The sequence below is a fragment of the Staurois parvus genome, unplaced genomic scaffold (assembly GCF_062004578.1).
Source record: "Staurois parvus isolate SC_StPar_1 unplaced genomic scaffold, SC_StPar_1.0 ptg000162l, whole genome shotgun sequence".
Taxonomy (NCBI): domain Eukaryota; kingdom Metazoa; phylum Chordata; class Amphibia; order Anura; family Ranidae; genus Staurois; species Staurois parvus.
Window position 1 is genome coordinate 673566 of NW_028317958.1, and position 20411 is coordinate 693976.

Here is a 20411-nt window from a genome sequence, read left to right on the forward strand (position 1 = left end):
AGGCTGCAGGATCCATGGCCCTCTGTCTGGACAGTGCTGATTGGCCCTGTGTTGATCACATGCACTCTCCCAAGGAAAAAAAAAACCTCTCTAGCAATACACACCAAACTGAGCATGTGCAGCTTGCCCGCAAGGTTCTGTTCTATTAGCAGATGGACTGAGGACAGTAGAAGAGGGGAGGATCAGAGGATTAACCCCTTAGATTCCACTGTGAGCGTAACAAGCATGCTTTACTGCATATAGAGACTGATTTTATTGTTGTGGGTTAAGTGACACTTTAATGAAACTGCCATTTTTTATCTGATTCTCATAAATTGCATTAAAGCTGTCAATGTATTACTGAGTTTTGACTTCACAACTGACCTAATCTTGACAGTTGATTTAATTTGTTGCTATTGTGTTCTGCTGGTGGGGATCCTTCGCTGCCAGCAGAACACGATGATTATTGCTGACAGCTATAGCTGCCAGCAGTAATCACATGTACAAAATCTGACCGGTTGGTTGTACTCAAGTCAATCAATGGATCAACTTGGGTAAAACCAGCCTGCCTATAGATCAGTGGTTCTCAACCTTTCTAATGCCGCGACCCTTTAATACAGTTCCTCATGTTGTGGTGACCCCCAACCATAAAATTATTTTCGTTGCTACTTCATAACTGTAATTTTGCAGTGGGAGGAGTAGTGCCACATCATTGGTGTCAGTGGTAGGAATAGTGCCCCATCATTGGTGCCAGTGGGAGGAGTAGTGCCACATCATTGGTGTCAGTGGTAGGAATAGTGCCCCATCATTGGTGCCAGTGGGAGGAGTAGTGCCCCATCATTGGTGCCAGTGGGAGGAGTAGTGCCCCATCATTGGTGCCAGTGGGAGGAATAGTGCCCCATCATTGGTGTCAGTGGGAGGAATAGTGTCCCATCATTGGTATCAGTGGGAGGAATAGTGTCCCATCATTGGTATCAGTGGGAGGAATAGTGCCTCATCATTGGTGTCAGTGGGAGGAATAGTGCCTCATCATTGGTGTCAGTGGGAGGAATAGTGCCCCATCATTGGTGTCAGTGGGAGGAATAGTGCCTCATCATTGGTGTCAGTGGGAGAAATAGTGCCTCATCATTGGTGTCAGTGGGAGGAATAGTGCCCCATCATTGGTATCAGTGGGAGGAATAGTTCCCCATCATTGGTGCCAGTGGTAGGAATAGTGCCCCATCACTGGTGTCAGTGGGAGGAATAGTGCCCCATCACTGGTGCCAGTGGGAGGAATAGTGCCCCATCATTGGTGCCAGTGGGAGGAATAGTGCCCCATCATTGGTGCCAGTGGGAGGAATAGTGCCCCATCATTGGTGCCAGTGGGGGGAATAGTGCCCCATCATTGGTGCCAGTGGGGGGAATAGTGCCCCATCATTGGTGCCAGTGGGAGGAATAGTGCCCCATCATTGGTGCCAGTGGGGGGAATAGTGCCCCATCATTGGTGCCAGTGGGGGGAATAGTGCCCCATCATTGGTGCCAGTGGGGGGAATAGTGCCCCATCATTGGTGTCAGTGGTGGGAATAGTGCCCCATCATTGGTATCAGTGGTAGGAATAGTGCCCCATCATTGGTGCCAGTGGGAGGAATAGTGCCCCATCATTAGTGCCAGTGGGGGGAATAGTGTACCATCACTGGTGTCAGTGGGGGGAATAGTGCCCCATCACTGGTGTCAGTGGGGGGAATAGTGCCCCATCATTGGTGTCAGTGGGGGGAATAGTGCCCCATCATTGGTGTCAGTGGGGGGAATAGTGCCCCATCATTGGTGTCAGTGGGGGGAATAGTGCCCCATCCTTGGTGTCAGTGGGGGGAATAGTGCCCCATCATTGGTGTCAGTGGGGGGAATAGTGCCCCATCATTGGTGTCAGTGGGGGGAATAGTGCCCCATCACTGGTGTCAGTGGGAGGAAAAGTACCCCAACATTGGTGTCAGTGGGAGGAATAGTGCCCCTATCATTGGTGTCAGTGGGGGGAGGAATAGTGCCCCATCCTTGGTGTCAGTGGGGGGAGGAATAGTGCCCCATCCTTGGTGTCAGTGGGGGGAGGCATAGTGCCCCATCCTTGGTGTCAGTGGGGGGAGGCATAGTGCCCCATCCTTGGTGTCAGTGGGGGGAGGAATAGTGTCCCATCCTTGGTGTCAGTGGGGGGAGGAATAGTGCCCCATCCTTGGTGTCAGTGGGGGGAGGAATAGTGCCCCATCCTTGGTGTCAGTGGGGGGAGGAATAGTGCCCCATCCTTGGTGTCAGTGGGGGGAGGAATAGTGCCCCATCCTTGGTGTCAGTGGGGGGAGGAATAGTGCCTCATCCTTGGTGTCATTTGGGGGAGGAATCGTGCCTCACCCTTGGTGTCAGTGGGGGGAGGAATAGTGCCCCATCCTTGGTGTCATTTGGGGGAGGAATCGTGCCTCATGCTTGGTGTCAGTGGAGGGAGGAATAGTGCCCCATCGTTGGTGTCAGTGGGGGGAGGAATAGTGCCTCATCCTTGGTGTCATTTGGGGGAGGAATCATGCCTCATCCTTGGTGTCAGTGGGGGGAGGAATAGTGCCCCATCGTTGATGTCATTTGGGGGAGGAATCGTGCCTCATCGTTGGTGTCAGTGGGAGGAATAGTGCCCCATCATTTATGTCAGTGGGGGGAGGGATAGTGCCCCATCGTTGGTGTCAGTGGGAGGGATAGTGCCCCATCATTGGTATTAGTGACACCAATGATTGGGCACTATTCCTCCCACTGACACCAATGATACTTACCTTGCTGACCCCTGCTCCAGCCTGGGCTCGCTCGCTCCCTCCCTCTCCCATGGTAGAGAAACTTACCGGTCAGATGTCTTCCTTCTCCGGACGCTCTCCTCCTCTTCACTCGCTCGATCTTCGCGGTGCCGCTCGACTCCTCCTCTCCAAGCTCCACCTCCTCGCCAGTGATTGGCCGCCTGTGTGTCTCTCCTGAGTTACAGTTCCGGCGGCCAATCAAAGGCGAGGATTGATCCCGGGGGGGGTGTCCAGATGACAGGGGCGGTATGTCATCCCGCCCACACCTGGAGAGTGATAGAGGAGCGGTGTCTAGGTTCCTAAGACCATCGGAAATATGTGTTTTCCGATGGTCTTAGGCGACCCCCAAAGGGGTCGCGACCCCCAGGTTGAGAACCGCTGCTATAGATGGATCGAATCTTGGCCAGTCCCTGCTGAACCAGCCAAGAATTGATCCATCTATGGCCATCCTTAGTTTCTGCTAATTATTTGTGAAATTTGGTTAAAATTGACATGTCTATGGCCAGCTTATCTAGCTTTTTCTACTTTTTTTTCTCCTACAATATATCGAGTCTCCTGGAAAATAAGCCCACTTATGGTCAATTGTTGTTTATACATTACTTTAATAAAGATGGCCATTATTTTTTACAAGGTCCCTCTGCCTCCAAAAGACGAGGCCAAGCTAGAAACAAACAACAAAAAAGCTGCTCCTTTTAAACCATACAGTAGTATTTTTGTAATATAGTCTAAACCATTTATTTATTACAGGTACTTATATAGCGCCGTCAATTTACGCAGCGCTTTACATATATATTGTACATTCATATCAGTCCCTAACCCTCAAGGGGCGTACAATCTAAGGTCCCTAACTCACATTCATACATACACATACTAGGGCCAATTTAGACAGGATCCAATTAACCTACCAGCATGTCTTTGGAGTGTGGGAGGAAACCTGAGCACCTGGAGGAAACCCACACAGGCACAGGGAGAACATGCAAACTGCAGGCAGGTGGTGCCGTCGTTCGGATTCGAACCAACGACCCTGGTACTGCCATGCGGAAGTGCTAACCATTTAGCCACTGTGCTGCCCAACCATAGGATATTTCCCAAATAACTCAGAATGTCTAGTTTAGGAAATCAGGTGACTAGCTCTTTTAGTTTCAGAAACCGAAGCAGAATTTGTTAACGGGAATAGGTTATATTCAGAGATCTAAACAGTTCTGCCTTTGGAAACTAGAAAAAATATACTAATTAGAATGCAAAATTCTTGAATAGATGAACAGTGAACTCTGATTGATTATTTTAGGTAAAGGGACTTGGCACATCACTGCTGCTCTCAGCACTGCTTCATTAAAAGGTAATTCTAACTAATGCCATGCTGTTTTTCAAACAGTGCCGAAACTACCCCAATTAAATGTGTAGATAGTTAAAGGAAATACTTAAAATCCCAATTGCCATTTCACCGCCTTTTGTATTTGTTTAAAGTCATGTATCACTGTTTTTATGATTTATGTCTGCATTTGATTAGAACATGTTTTAAAATACTATTCTCCTAGTGAAAATGCTTCTTTTTGCCCTCACACTGCAGAGCTCTGTTTTGGCAGAGCTGAGTTACAGCCACGCCCCTTATCACAAGTATCCTCACATAGACTTATACTGCAGAGGAATAGATGGGATGTGTGGAATAGATGGGATGTGTCTGACTAGTTAATTTACTGCATGCTGATTACTGAGTGCACTGGGTCTAACAATGGTGCCCATTGCACAGTCATATTTAGACATCTGATGAAAGTTGATGTAAGACTATGAAAACGGAGGCTGTCAATACAATGTCTATCTGACTATCTATTTCTGTGACTTAAAATGTGCTTTTTGTGCCCACTGCCACCTTTGCCCTCTACTAACCCATGTACACTGCCCTATACAGACCTCTGATTAGCAGTCTTTTCCACCCTTTTCACTGAGAGGCCCATGGAGGAGGCCGCCCACTGATCTGAGGTCTGTAGTGGGCAATACATATTGAACAGAAAGGCTAAGGAGGGGTCAATTAAGGTATTACTATGCTTGAACTAAATGAGGCTATAAGCAGATATGAATTGCATTACACACCAGGAATCGCTTTGCCAATCTTGTGGGCATCCTTCACCTCACCTAACTGTCTCAATTACATCAGAACATGTTACTCCCATGATTTTTTACAGGTCCATGAAAACCACAGACCTGTTGCTCAAAGCCTTTTTCTGGTGTCCCAAGTTCAAGCAGTTCCCCTACAACAGTGGAGGAAAAAGTTAAACAAACTGAGGGGGTCTCTTAAGATAAAATAATAGTAAATAACCTGTAAACAATCATCTTTACCTTAGCTTAAAAGAGCAGTGCGGGCCTTAAAAAAACAAACAAACAAACAAACAAACACACAAACTCACATAGGTGGATGCAGCATCAGTCCAACTGTACATCTGACCCCTACCACCTGTAAGACTGAGAACTGAGTGATCAAAGACTGTTGATCACTCAGTTCTCGGTATTCAGTGAGCAGAGAAAGGTGACTGTCAATCGTCGGCTCTCTGCTCCTCCAGCGCTCACTGGAGGGTGCAGGAGCAACCGGTTAAAGGCTCTCAGAGGCATGCTAAGAGGCTGAGTCAGCTGTTAGTCCCGGCATTATTATCGGTATCCCTGCAGAGCCTGGGCTGGTTCTGTGACATCAGGCTGAAGACTGCTGTCGGCTGAATTTGGTTCACAAGAGTGCAGAACTATGTGCACTACTGTGACCCACAGGAGAAGTATGGCTAAAAGAGCTTTGGCCATACTTCTCCTTTAACTTCTGAGAAGGAACTGATTGAGCCTATAGGCACAGCAGAGGTTCCTATATGTTCCACAAAAAAGACTACTGAATAGTCTGTATATGGTCTAATAATACATGTAATCATTACCATGATTGTGATACTGTCTACAGAGCCAGACTTAAATATTGGGAGGCCCTGGGCATGGTTAGGTTCAGGGGGCCCCTTATACAAAGAGATGGTTTACATTCTCAATGACAGTTAAACATTTTTAAAATGCATAAAGCAACATCATTATGAGGTCATGCGTGCACACACACAGTCATAGCGCTCTATGTGTGGTCTGTCTGAGCCACTGAAATTTGCTTTTAAAAACAATACAATATACCAGTCATGAGTAAAAACGTTTACCCATGCAGGCACGGGGAGAACATGCAAACTCCAGGAAAGTGGTGCCGTGGTTGGGGTTCGAACCAACGACCCTAGTGCTGCCAGGCAGAATTGCTATCCATATATATATATATATATATATATATATATATATATATATATATATATATATTTTTTTTTTATATTGTTTTATTTTTTGTATAGAGGGAGCCCCATCTGTCAGGGGGGCCTGGGCAGTTGTTCCTTTTACCCCCTCATAAATCCGGCACTGACTGTCTGGTAGACTTTATGCTAGTGCAACCACAGATGTAAAGCCTTAAAGGGCAACTGTATCTTTATTTACAATGGGGGGGGGGGCATACTCCACTAGACAGGTAAAGGCCACGATGAGTACACTTCACGCAAAGGAAAAAATGGAGTCACACTGCACCACTGGGCACGGTTGCACAGTGAAGATGGCTAGAACAGAATAGGATGTACAGTAGGTAAGGATTTTTTCCCAGGCAAGCTCCACTAAGTAAAGCCTTGTTCACAGGGCCGTACTACATCATACACTGTATGGGCTGCAGGTAGCCACATGGCGATGAACAGGCGTTCCGTGCATCCCCAAGCAGGCAGTCCCCATTGATGTCTACTGGAATGCAGCAGCTGCACGGACACAGCTGCTGCTACCAATTTGACATCTGTGCAGTTACGGGTGCATGACTCTGAATGCAGACAGCGTGCATGATAGCCAAGCAGATAGCATTTGTAGAATGAGAAGTATGCAATGGCAGCCTCCATGTTTTCCTCAAGAAAGGATTCCTTTAAATATCAGCCGTGGTGCGATACCTCTCTGAGGAGTCCTATCTGTACAAGGTACATGTAGGCGATACATTACAAGCCTCAAAAATGCCCAAGTGGCATATCCCTTTAACACATCCAAAGCCGTGGTCTCTCAGCACAATGGTATTTCTTTCATTACTTAGCCGCTCCGGTCATTAATTAGCTCCCAGGGAGGCTATTACAGATTTCATTGAGTCTGGCTGCATCTAATAACACAAAGTGCTTAGTCTTAAGATATCACATTGGATGTGATGCCTCAGGACTTTAGAGTCTCTTTGGGGGGGGGGGGGGGCCTCAAGTAGCCAAACTAGTTAAAATGAGTCTTAAGTAGTAACATCCATGGTTGGGATTATATGGGGGAATAATGTTCTTAAAAGAAGGGTTCTTAAACGGGATTGGAAATAAAGATGGGCACCGTGACTGAATTCTCTGTAGTCTATCTTGCAGGCAGGACCTTCATCACAGCGACACTGTAATTAGCGTCATTACAAAACCCTCCGTAAAGCTGCAATTATATTGCTGCAGCATAGAGATACGCTTAAGTGTCAGTGAGGAGACTGTGGATGGGACAGAACACTGGGGTATAACAGCAAGACATAAAATGAGCTTTATAATTTAATCACAACATGTTGCTGATATCCAAGAAAGGGGGGTGTCCAAGCTATCTTTCTAATGATACTGAATTTACTGCAATGCAGATAGAGTTTCACACAGGGTTTGGACCGTGTAAGTAATAATTAGGAAAAAGTATGTTTTTTCATTTTAAGATACCATAGTTTATCTTAATATTAGGAAAGCACAGTAAAGCCTTCTTGGAACATAAGGGATTTATATTCCATCACCAATCCAAAATAGGGAGGTTGCTCCTCAATTCAAGATAGTGGATGAAGCCATGCTAATCATTCCCTAATGCTCCATGGTCAACTGAACATCAAAAACTGCTAGTAACTAGTAAAGGGGTGTCAACAGGCCACATGCGGTCAAAGACGGCTATGAATGCGACCCAACACAAAATCATAAACTTACTTAAAAATGTAGATTTTTTTTTGGTAAAAAATGCATTTACACTTAGTGAACACATGCGACTGAATTAAAATTGGACAGTGTCTCTTTACTGGAATTTTATAATTTTATCTTCCCAAAGAAAAATCTCCCCTCTCCACAATCACCCCTTATTCATGTCATCGGTTTTTGGCAGTACCTATATTTGTGAGAAAATATTTTCAAGGATGAAGCACACAAAGGGTAAAATTAGAACCAGAATATCTGGTGAGCAAATATTGCACTAGTTTCATGTTGCCCTATTTTACATTTAAATAAAAAATATTACAAAAAATGAAGTTTGATTACTCAGAGAAGTACATTATCTATATTACTGATCGTTAACTTGTGATCTGCCTGACTTTTTCTGCTCAGCAGATATCCTTATTGTTGGTGTATTTTATGTATGGCCCAAGGCCATTCCTATTCTTCCAATGTGGCCCAGGAAAATCAAAAGGTTGGACACCCTTGATTAAGTACAAGACACAGCCTAATATCATAGAGCAGACTGCCATTTATTTCAAATAGCAAACAACTATTTCAGGCTTATTGGCCTTCATCACTGCAGTGCATGGAAACAATGGAGTAAGACGTAGGGACCAATGAGTACATATAATCAGACAGGTTATGGTGAGGTGGGTCAAGAAGAACCAGAAGTCCTCTACTGAACTTGAAGAAGCAGTTTTATTTCAGCTTTGGGAGTGAAACTAAAACTAAAACTTTTAGTGTACATATCCATTTCATTGTATGTTAAAAAGTCAGCTTGCCCAAATTGATGTTTTAGTTAGAGATGGAAGTGGGAACCCCTAATAATGACCATAGCACCTGTGCCGACACCAGGAACTGAGAGCAGAGATCTCAGCTATAGAATCCCCTGGAGATAAAAGACGTTTTTAGGATGTTTACCCCTTCAGAATTAATAAAAAGTACTGAAATATCAGATTTGGGTGGACGGACCCTCTAAGTCAGGGCTTAAAATTTCAAGTGTACATGCATACACAGACACACACAAACACACACACATGTACACGTACACACACACACCCATAAAAAGTTGCAGTACTTCGTTGTTCACTCACAGATCCGGGTACTGCACTCTAGGGGGAGGCAGAGAGCACAGCACACATTCCTTGCTTTGCTTTCACTGCTCTCAGCTATTAAGCAGTCTGACGGCTCCCAGTGCCAATGAAAGATCCGGCCTGAGCTCCGAGCCTGCTCAGCAAGACGGCCCTGGGGGAAACACTTGCTCCCACCATAATTTCCACTCGCCACTGATGAGCAGGCGAGTGGAAATTTCAAGCCCTGCTCTAAGTCACATATGTCAAATATAAGGCCCGAAGGGCGAATCCAGTCAACTTCATGTGACTCTCGCAGCCTAACTGCAGCTGTGGCACCCCCCTCATCCCCGTCCCCACCTTGTTTCAGCTGAGAAAAGGAGAGAAATCCACCACCAGATCCTGCACTTCTCTGTGCAGCCACAGAGAGGCTCGTCTTTGCCAGCCCCCATCCCTGTCTCAGCAGTCGGCAGCAGAGAGGAGTACAAACTTCTCCAACAGATCCTGCACCTCTCTGTGCAACTCCAGCACCCCCTTGTCTCTGCCCCCCTCCCCATCTCAGCATTCAGCAGACTCAAGCAGCTGACTCTGGTCCTCCTCCAGACCCTGCACTTTCTGCTTCCCAACTTCTTCCCAGCAACAGCACAAGGTAAGGGGGGAGTGCACTGTGATGTAAAGTGGGGGACTCTTGACTTCTGATAGTGGGGGGCTCTTGACATCTGATGTAAGGGGGTAGGGTGCTCTGGATATTTAGTCTTTCAAAAACAACCGGCCCTTTCAGAGCAACCATAATGCTGATGTGGCCTGCGATTAAATCGAGTTTTACACCCCTGCTCTAATTAATTATTCAGAATGACTGGTTCAGTTTACAGCACACAAATATTTCTAAACATGTAATGGAAACCCAAGCAGCAGCAGCAGTCCCCTGTGTTGCAAAAGAGATGGTAACATTTTATTATCATTACCTGCTCACAGATGGCTCCAGTCATGGTCACAGGGAATGGACGGACATTTCCTCTTCCCAAATTCTCTCGCTTTCTTTGGTTGCTGAAAAGCTTTAGTTCTCTCTTCTCCTCCTCATCTAGAGAATTGCAGTAACGGACCTGTAATCACAGAGAGAGATTTGAGCTCTGGAACCATCTGCAATGACATGACTCATGCTGTTTGAGACATTGAAAATCAATGACAAAGACGCGTTATTAAATATTTAAAATCGTATTAAAAAATATTTGCTGCATTACTGTAGAAAAGTCATTACATAAAAGACTAAAGGGAAACAGTAAGAACAGGAATAACACCAGTGCAGCTTTTAGCTACTGCACAGGGGGCTCCATAGAAGATGATACATCATTGGATGCCAGACATCAGGATGGAGGGCCCTTGACTTTTAGGCACCATTCACAGCATTGCAGATGGGATGGTGCGAGCACACATTTTCTGTGTGTTACATGTAGGCCAGACCATTCAATTTGAGGAATATTTAAGCCCAACATTTCACATGCCTAATGCTGTATGTATCCTGTTCTCTTTGTATTGCTTCCTTTGTGTGAAATCCCTGGTGTATCTGACAGTCCCTCTGCTTTCCCTTTAAAACTGACAACACTAGGCATAAGAGCAGAGCATGGTCAGCTTTACAACTACAGTTGTGGCCAAAATTATTCAACCCCCAATGCTGTAAAGGGGTTTAGGGACTATAGTGTACATTTGGAATTGTATTCAGAATCAAATCCTACAAGGACGTTGTAACTACCCAAATGCAACTAAAATGACATCAATTGTTTATGTAATACAGTAGTAAATGGTTCTTATGTGGTTTCTTCATTGCCACAATTATTCAACCCCTTAAAGACTACCACTCTGAAGAACAGAGGTTCATACAGGTGCTTTCCATCAGGTATTGAAAACACCTGTGGATGTCACCGAGCAGCAATCAAGCATAATAAGCACCAATTAGGCAGCTTTAAAATGACTGTGATACTCAGCTCCTTCTAGACATTTACTGGTGTGGTTACAAACATGGTGAAGGCAAGAGAATGGTCCAGGAAGACAAGAGAAGAGGTGATTTCTCTTCACAGGAAGGGCAATGGCTATAAGAAGATTGCAAAGATGTTAAACATACCAAGAGACACCTTAGGAAGCATCATTCGCAAATTCAAGGCAAAGGGCACTGTTGAAACGCTACCTGGTCGTGGCAGAAAGAAGATGCTGACTTCGACTGCTGTGCGCTACCTGAAGCGTAGAGTGGAGAGAAGTCCCCGTGTGACTGCTGAGGAACTGAGAAAAGATTTGTCAGATGTGGGTACAGAAGTTTCAGCCCAGACAATAAGACGCACACTGCGTAATGAAGGCCTCCGTGCCAGAACTCCCAGGCGTACCCCCTTGCTGTCTCCAAAGAATAAGAAGAGTCGACTGCAGTATGCCAAAAGCCATGTGGACAAACCACAAAAGTTGTGGGATAGTGTTCTGTGGACTGATGAAACAAAATTAGAACTGTTTGGGCCCATGGATCAACGCTATGTTTGGAGGAGGAAGAACAAGGCCTATGATGAAAAGAACACCTTGCCTACTGTGAAGCATGGTGGAGGGTCAATCATGCTTTGGGGCTGTTTTGCTTCTGCAGGTACAGGGAAGCTTCAGCGTGTGCAAGGTACCATGAATTCTCTTCAGTACCAGGAGATATTGGATGGAAACGTGATGCAGTCCGTCACACACCTGAGGCTTGGGAGACGTTGGACCTTTCAACAGGACAATGATCCCAAGCATACCTCCAAGTCCACTAGAGCATGGTTGCAGAGGAAAGGCTGGAACATTTTGGAGTGGCCATCGCAGTCACCAGACTTAAATCCGATTGAGAACCTCTGGTGGGACTTAAAGAAAGCAGTTGCAGTGCGCAAGCCTAAGAATGTGACTGAACTGGAGGCCTTTGCCCATGAAGAATGGGCGAAGATACCCGTAGATCGCTGCAAGACACTTGTGTCAAGCTATGCTTCACGTTTAAAAGCTGTTATAACTGTAAAAGGATGCTGTACTAAGTACTAAGATTGAATGTCACTTGGGGGTTGAATAAAACTGATAATGCTGTGAGCACAGAAAAGACATTTGTGGTTATTTCATTATAACTGTTATGTTATATTTGTCTGACCTACAAGTGCCTCTTTAATGTAAATGTAAGCAAGATGACTGAATGATCAAAAGCAATGTCAAACTGGCCAAAACACTCAATTTCAGTGGGGGTTGAATAATTTTGGCCACAACTGTATGCTGGGAACTCAGCCTGCCCTCCTCCAATGAACAGACTTGTCCTTACACATCCCTGTTGTACAGCCAATTACTGGGAAGTTCAGTGTGTTGCTGTTTCACCTCCCCCAGCTCTCTGAGCTCCTTATACAGCTGAGAACAGAGGGTATGTGATCACCTATAAAAAAAAAGGGCGAAACAGGTATTTATCATTTTTTTTATATCTATATCTATTTTAAACAGATTGGGTTGTTTTACAAGCTGAGGGTTTATATATACTTTGATGGGCTGCCCTGTATGTGAGAAACACAAAGACGTCCCTGGCCTTTCAGCAAAATCTCACTGCACCGAAACACATAGAGCTGAAGCACCATGAGTATTGCTGTCCCTGTTTGCTGATGCATGGGAGTGCCATTAAGAACTAATAGCACCATTAAATATCTGCAAAAATTGCAGTGCATTTCTGTACATTTGGTCAAAGCGCACAATTTTATGCGCACTCCTGACACACACAAAGTGTGAACCCTGCATTACTGCTGAGTATCAGGACCCTCTATAGAAGGAGCAGGTCCAGGTAATATCTGTGGAATGAGATATAGCCTATTACTGCAGTTGACATCAGAGGAAGTGATGTCAGAGATGCTGAAGGAGTATACGAGGAGTTAATTGTAAGATGCATAAAATGTATAATTACATTATTATAGCATTAAATGCACTTGTTTTGTGAACTAGGGATCACAGGAATGATTTGGGAAATTGATTTTGTAGCAAAATTACCAATTCACCCTGCTTTTTTGTAAAAAATAAAAACCCAAGTTAAATAAATTGCCTCTAATTAAGACTAACCTAGGTCCGGATGGCTGATGGTTACTGGAAAAATCATAGCTGTTCTGATGACAGATCATACACACAGTGCTTCCAGCACTGCAAGGTGCTCAGTGATTGGACAGGGGGGAGATGGTGTCAGCCATGCACCCCTCCTCTCCCCTTGTCTAGTCTGTGAAAAGAATACAAGGCCTTTTGTGCATGAAGGAGGAGAGACATCAGGAAGGTCGAACAACAAGAGCCATTGACTGTCAAAGCCACATTTCTTAACCCCTGCAGTACTAGAATTATAGTGCTGTGTATATGATCCAGCATCACAACAGCTATGTTTTTGTAGTAGCTAGCAGCCATTTGAGTTCACCATTTAAATGGTTGCAAACCCTTACATATACCCACTTAAGTGACTAGCCTCAGGTGATACACAGAGATGAAAAAAATCCTCCTACATAAGTTATACCTGTTTATCTGCAGCCCTCTCTTCTCTTTGGGCATTCAAAGTGCACAGTTTAAACACCATTTCTTAGCTCCAGGAGGCAGGGGGCAGGGATCCAATGTCACACACTACCCAGTATTGAGCAAGCGAAATGTAATCGGATACCTGAGTGGAGGGAATGGACATTCCCCCCCTCCCCCCATACAGTCTCTTTATGAAACATGCACAGCTGAGGCTTCCAATTGCCTGTTGTGTGCTGGAGGGGAAACCATCTCCCGGGATTGCCTGGTGTCGGCATAAACTATCAGAAGTGACTCATGGAGGTAACAGAGGGAGAGCAGCCAAAATTCATACTAGATGCTAAGGATTGAGGCAAGTACAGACTATAGAGGGATATGCTTTGTTAATTTTTCATTTCAGAGGTTTACAACCACTTTTTGCAAAATGTTGCTGAATATGTTCTACAAACATTTCTCATTAAAGTGTATGTAAAGTCAAAAACCTTATTTCTCCAGTGTTCACCACATACAAAGGGAGGATATGTTTTTTTTTTTTTGCGAATGGATATTCCAGTCACCAGTCCCCACAAGAAGAAGCACCAAGTGGGGGGGTCACATGACAATGGTTTCAGGTAAATATTCTGGCTTTGGAGGCTTTTTTTTAAAAAGAACACAGACAAATTATAGGTGTTGGTAGGACCCTTAGTTGTGCTGTAAGGTACTCTATGGCTTGCTATAAGCTATACTATGCTTGCTATGGCGTACTGCATGTTTCAGCATGCCATATCTATCAAACTGCCTAGGCTGAAGAGGCTAATGGATTTCTTCAACCATAAGGAATGGTGGTTTTAAATGCCGGAACCAGATGACCACATTAAAATAAGGTCACGGACTATGCCGATAAGCAACATTAAAGCCACATACAAAGGGAGGATATGTTTTTTTTTTTGCGAATGGATATTCCAGTCACTAGTCCCCACAGGAAGAAGCACCAAGTGGGGGGTCACATGACAATGGTTTCAGGTAAATATTCTGGCTTTGGAGGCTTTTTTTAAAAAGAACACAGACAAATTATAGGTGTTGGTAGGACCCTTAGTTGTGCTGTAAGGTACTCTATGGCTTGCTATAAGCTATACTATGCTTGCTATGGCGTACTGCATGTTTCAGCATGCCATATCTATCAAACTGCCTAGGCTGAAGAGGCTAATGGATTTCTTCAACCGTAAGGAATGGTGGTTTTAAATGCCGGAACCAGATGACCACATTAAAATAAGGTCACGGACTATGCCGATAAGCAACATTAAAGACCCACTGAGTTTTGCATACAAACTAATTTCTTCCTTTACAATAATCTTTCTTGTTGCAGGGCAATGAGCCTAAAATAATATGGAGACAAATTTAAGTCAAGCTCGAGTCGAGACACCAGGAATTGAAAATTAAGCCGTTATAAGTCATTCTACCGATTTTCACTGCTGAGAAAATGTCTCTCCGTGATTCACGCTAACATCATCCAAATAAGAAACAGGGCTGGAATTGGCCATCCAGCTGTGCCTTTGCAATGTAATATTAAAACCGTCATTTGTTTTGCATGGTTTTCTTTACAAAATGGCAAGTGGTTTACCTTGAATGCACGCCGCGAAACGAGCACAAATGAGCTTTGAACCACAGTGATAAATCAATTTTTCCCTAACGTTTTCTGCAATTAGAAAAGTATTGTTTGAAACTAATCACTTTATAATAGGTAATATGTTGTTTCATGTGATTAAAATGAACCTCTGATGACAGAGATGGGGACGTACCTGGTTTTAAAGGTACAGATTCTGGGGCTGTCATCCTGCGCCTGGCTTCTCTATCTAGTGCAGGGGTAGACAACCTGCGGTTCTCTAGCTGTTGTGGAACTACATTTCCCATGAGGCATTGCAACATTACAAAACTGACAGTTAAAGCTATGACTTGCAGAGGCATGATGGAACTTGTAGTCCTGCAACAGCTGGAGAGCCGCAGGTTGCCTACCCCTGATCTAGTGGATCGCTCAGCGTGGAAGAAAGCATTCAGCCACTGGACATACATCACTCTTATACAGAGAAGTAGCAGATATTTCTGGTGAACCAAGGATGGTGGTGGAAGAGCTCAGCGAAGTTAAAAGAGTATGTCAAGACAAAATGAAAGCCCTACTGCAAGGGCTAGCTGCTTTTTTATTCTAGGGGAGAGTAAAAGGAGATAACTTACTCATTCCTCCGCTTCCCTGTGCAGATGGGGCTCCCCTCACTGCACTGTCCCCCTGTGGCATCATGTCCAATGCAGGTCTTTGGACACTATCAGTTTTGATGATGTCAGGACCTTAGACCGATGGAGCATGGGGGGGGGGGGGGGGGGTGAAGATGCTGCTGGTGACAGGGTCTCTTTAAAGTTGATGTGTGTTTCCCATGCAGGGCAAAAAAAAGGTGATTACATCATCAGTACATATTCTGTTCCCCTTCACTCTCTTGCAGCTCCATTCAGCTGCTGGGAACAGTGAAAAAAGCTCAGTACACTGATGATTGGAAATTGGTTGCAAAAGCACCCAGCACTGTAACCTGTCACGAAGGAGAGAGTCCTGTGTCATAATCTGGAGCTTACATGAGACTAAACTTTTTTGCTCCTATAAAACCAAATGGAAAAGAAGGGGAGCAAAAGGAAGGTATGTGTAGCCGGTGGGGCAGCCATTAAAGTAAATATTGTATGTTACTTGGCCATGCATGGGCAAGCATAGGTTGACTTTAAAGGATATCTACTGTAAACGCAAGAGCAAAATTGCAATATATTGCAGCTTACTAGATCTTAGATGTGGTAGCTACTTTCCTTTGCATTTTTCAGTTTAACTACATTTTCAGCAAGTACAGAAAATACTTACTACTCTTGCCAAAAATGTCCTTGTCACTTCCTCTGAGCTGAACATAAATGCCAAATCATTTTATCTTCTGTCCAAGCTATCATCTGTAAACTACTAATCTCCCCACCCCATATGTCATTAAGGTAAAGAAAGAATGACATATTTGAAGTCCAGCCTGCGTTACAACAATGGCTCCCTCCATACGTACAGTGGATTGAGTGTGGGGAATTAACATGGAGTGGTGCAAGCATCATGCTTGCACCTCTCTTCTAAACATAAAAAGGAGCAGATGCAGCTTCCAATTAACAAAGAGGCACAAGCCCTTTGTTAATTAGGAACAATCAGTTTTTAGTTCTGCCGTATCTGTGACAGGCAGCACAGAGAACGGAGAGGTGGAATGGCATGCTCCCATCCCTCTGCCCTGTCCATGCACCCCTGCTCAGCTAACAGAAGGAGGGTTGTTAACCCTGCAGGCTTTGCTCCAGTAGTACAATCACTGCATGGGCATAGAGAGGGATGTGAGTTGTCAGCTGACAGCTCACATCTCGTACGACAGGTCACACCTGCTGGTAATCTGCGGTAGTTTTCTATATGGAGACCTGCCACATTGCTTCTATTAATTAGAGGCAGAACTGCACTAGTTTCTATTTCACCCTGAGATAGATACTGGCAAATCGACCTGAAACAAGTCCTTCTGCTCTGTTAGGGTGTTTTCACACTATATCAAAACTGTGTAATAATAATAATAATAATAATAATGAGGGCAGCCTGGAACCAACTTTTATGGGGTCCTCACCGCTACTCCTGGCTCCTCCTCCTTTTTTTGTGTCATCATAGGAAGCTGGTTCCTATGGTGGTACACTTGTGGGAGCTGCATGTGTCCACTGACACACACAGCGCACTGCGGTCCCGCCCCCTGCGCTTTGCTGAAAGGATTTGATTGACAGCAGCATTCTAAAGGCAGGTACACATTTACAGAAAGTCCTACTGAACTGGCTGACTTTTAGCTCTTGTGTAGTCCTCACTTTTCAACAGAAGTAAGTCATTAGAATACTCGAGTTGAATAGTCATGCTGGAAAACCAGCATTCCAGCAGCAATTGCACCCAATGACTGCAGAGCTGATCTGTGTATTTTGACAGGAAAGGAGTCCCCTCTGTCATAATACAACAGTGTGGCAAGGGAGATCCCTGCATCCACGTCGCTTATGTGGGTACAGGGATCTGTCAGTTTTTTTTTTCGTTCAACCTGATGGCTGAAAGAAAAAAAATGTGCATGTATGCCCTGTTTATTTTACAATAAAAAATGATATCTGACATGGGAGTGGGTGGTACATTCTTCTTACTTTCAGATTTCTTTGGGGTGAGGATGGTTGAGGATGATCATATGGTCATATTGCATAGGGGTCTTTATCAATATATCAATGTACGGCATATGTCTTACATTAAAAACCCAATGCAAAATAATTCTGATGCATAAAAGAAATAAATAGCCAAAAAGAATGCAGACATATGGATTGAATATAATTATCTAAATTTTGTTCCAAGATCTCCAAAAAATAATTAACCCTAAGGAGCGATCTTCATAAGAAACTCGGCTGGAGAGGGGTTTCCGAGTCATATTTCAAATGTTTCATTTTATCTGGCTCCTTTTATCTCAGACCAAGTCTTACAGGAACTGCATCTATTATTTATTTGCTTTCTGGAAGGTGACCAGATTTGCTCAGAAGTGTGAGTCCAAAAATACAAGGATCCAGGCATGTTTTTTTCCTGGTTTTACCCAAGCCAAGTTGTGAGTCCAAAGTTCACACTTAGAACTCCAGGCAAATCCATAAAAATGTCCTTAACCTCACTTATCCTCTCACAACTCATCAAATCACTTTGAAGTTCAGTATTGTGTTCCCTTAAAATTAGTTTAATTTGGGGTTGTCACATACAAGGTGAAAGCTGAAATCAGGCATGTGGTGAGAGTGCCTGCTAAGTGAACTTTAACATGAGAGATCCTTAAATAAAAATTCTGTGTATTTTTTAATTCCTCTCCCCTGAGCCAAAATTAAAAAAAAAAAAAAGGTTCCAACGTTCTACTTGCCTTTTGCGTACTCCATCACTGCCCTCCATTTAGTATTCAGGCTTCCAGCATTGGTCTTCTTTACACCGGCCTGATTTATGAGGTTCCACTGGGATATTAGTCTCCAATAAGCCAGATAAGGTACCTACCACCTCTGCCCAATATCTCTTCAGCTATTGGGCCATATTGAATCTTTCTCTATGGACCAGGATTTGGTCTCTATCATTTCTAGAGCTTTATAGCTCGTAGGCAGACTGCACTAGAATGGACCTCCCTTCACCCACCAACTCTTTCTGAGTGGATAACAGATCTAAATAGATATATTTCTTATGAAAAACATACTAATTATCTGAGAAATTCTATGCATAAATGTAATGCTATATGGTCCCAATGGATGGAATATATGTTTTAAATTTTTTATTGAAAGCTGTAGTTATTTGTAGGATCCTCCAATGACAGGTTCTCTTTAAAGATCTTTTACACTATGGAGTAATCCTACACTCTAGGCGTAACTCCAACCTGCACCTTTCTGTGCATTTCAAAGCATAATAAAATTAGTATCACCATCATAACTGTTTGCTCTCACGGTTTTCAAGGACAGTCCCATGATTTGTCCCTAGAAGTTTTTATACCTGTTATGTCCCTTGATTTCACTATTAAAAATTAATGACACAAAAATCTTCTTTTAAACTGGATGCTAGAAAAATTTTCTTTCATTATCTGTTAATAATTATTGAACAGTATCATTTAAAATTGAGATATATTCCAGTTCAATAAATACGTCTTAGCTGAGATTATATTGGTCTGTAAAACTTTGTGAGAATGTTCTGCATGACTTCAATTCAGGAACGTAGTGTGGTGCAGAAAGAACAGCATGTGAGCAGGAACAGAAAATGCAATTTAAACCCCCACCTGCTGGTAGGCTGACTGTGTGGTAAGCCTTCCCTGCTGAGCTGTGTGGGGCTAACATATCTGTTTTTGAAACTTAATTCGCAATGACAATCTGAGCAAGAGCTTACAGTCAATCAATGCTCCTGAAAGCTCTTTACTGCACTCTCTGATTTGCATATTATTCAGCAGGGATACGAAATTTCTAAATTTACCGGTATATTTTGGAAAATTTGGGCAGTAGTTAAAGCAAAATTGCAGCTAAAAATAATATGATAAAGATTTACATAATAAACAATAAAAACAGAACTTTCAGTCCAGAAAGTTCCCCTGCAGTACTTTTTTCTGGCACTAGATGTCCTCAGTCTGATGGCTAGCATCATTCAACCCACTTCCTCTGAGCTAAATTCATCCTAGACCCACCCCCTGCCTGTGACTGGACAGTGAAAAAAGAATCAGCACAGTGATGAGCCCATCTCTCTGTCATTCTGCTCTCTCTTCCTATGAGCATGTTTGAAGAGTTTATAAAGTCTATTTTTGTATTAAAATAATAAACATGTTATACTTACAAGCTCTTGTAGGATCCCCCGCTAGCGATCTCGGCTCCTCCTCTTCAGTATTTGACATGCAGGCTCACTCCCGAGTCAGGCTCTGTGTGTTCACAGACACACACAGCGTGGCTCAGCCCTGCCCCCTACTCTTTGTTCACTGGATCTGATTGGCTGCAGGAGGAACCAATGGCTCGTGCTGCTCTCAGCAATAGCCTGTGGGACCAGAAAGAGAGGGAGAGGAGACCTGCAGTCGAGTGCAGTGCTGGGTCGATATAGGACTCAGGTAAGTGTTAGGGAGGAGGAAAGTGTGGGGGAGGGGGGCACAGTAGAAGGTTTTTTTCCTTAATGCAGAGAATGCATTAGGGTAAAATACCTTTAGACTTTAGAACCGCTTTATTGTCAGCACATGAACTGCTTGGCTCATTGTACTGCTTCTTCCTGTCACACTCCAGCCCTGCAGTACAGGGACTGCAAGAGACTAATACCAGGTCAAATTCAGGTACCTACACTGCTGGCATTTAAAAATAAATTGAACAATGTGATAATGATTGCAGGCCAGCATTCATTTGTGTTTGCATATCTGCATATGTATTCAGCTTTTAAAAACTCCTAGCTTAGTCTGAGAGTCTCTTTTTAAAGGACCAATAACAAACATTTTTGTAGATTAATTTTAATGAGGATTATATTT

The 20411-nt window shown here is 43.8% G+C and overlaps 1 protein-coding gene across 2 annotated transcripts in view; it reads right to left on the minus strand.

Annotated features, from left to right (window-relative positions):
- PRICKLE2 (prickle planar cell polarity protein 2) overlaps positions 1-20411 on the minus strand; it is a 359846-nt gene that overhangs the window by 68217 nt on the left and 271218 nt on the right. For both annotated transcript variants that reach the window (XM_089675996.1, XM_089675997.1), the window contains one exon: positions 9819-9956. In XM_089675996.1, the coding sequence (XP_089532122.1) occupies positions 9819-9956 (138 nt within the window). The remainder of the gene's footprint in view (positions 1-9818; positions 9957-20411) is intronic.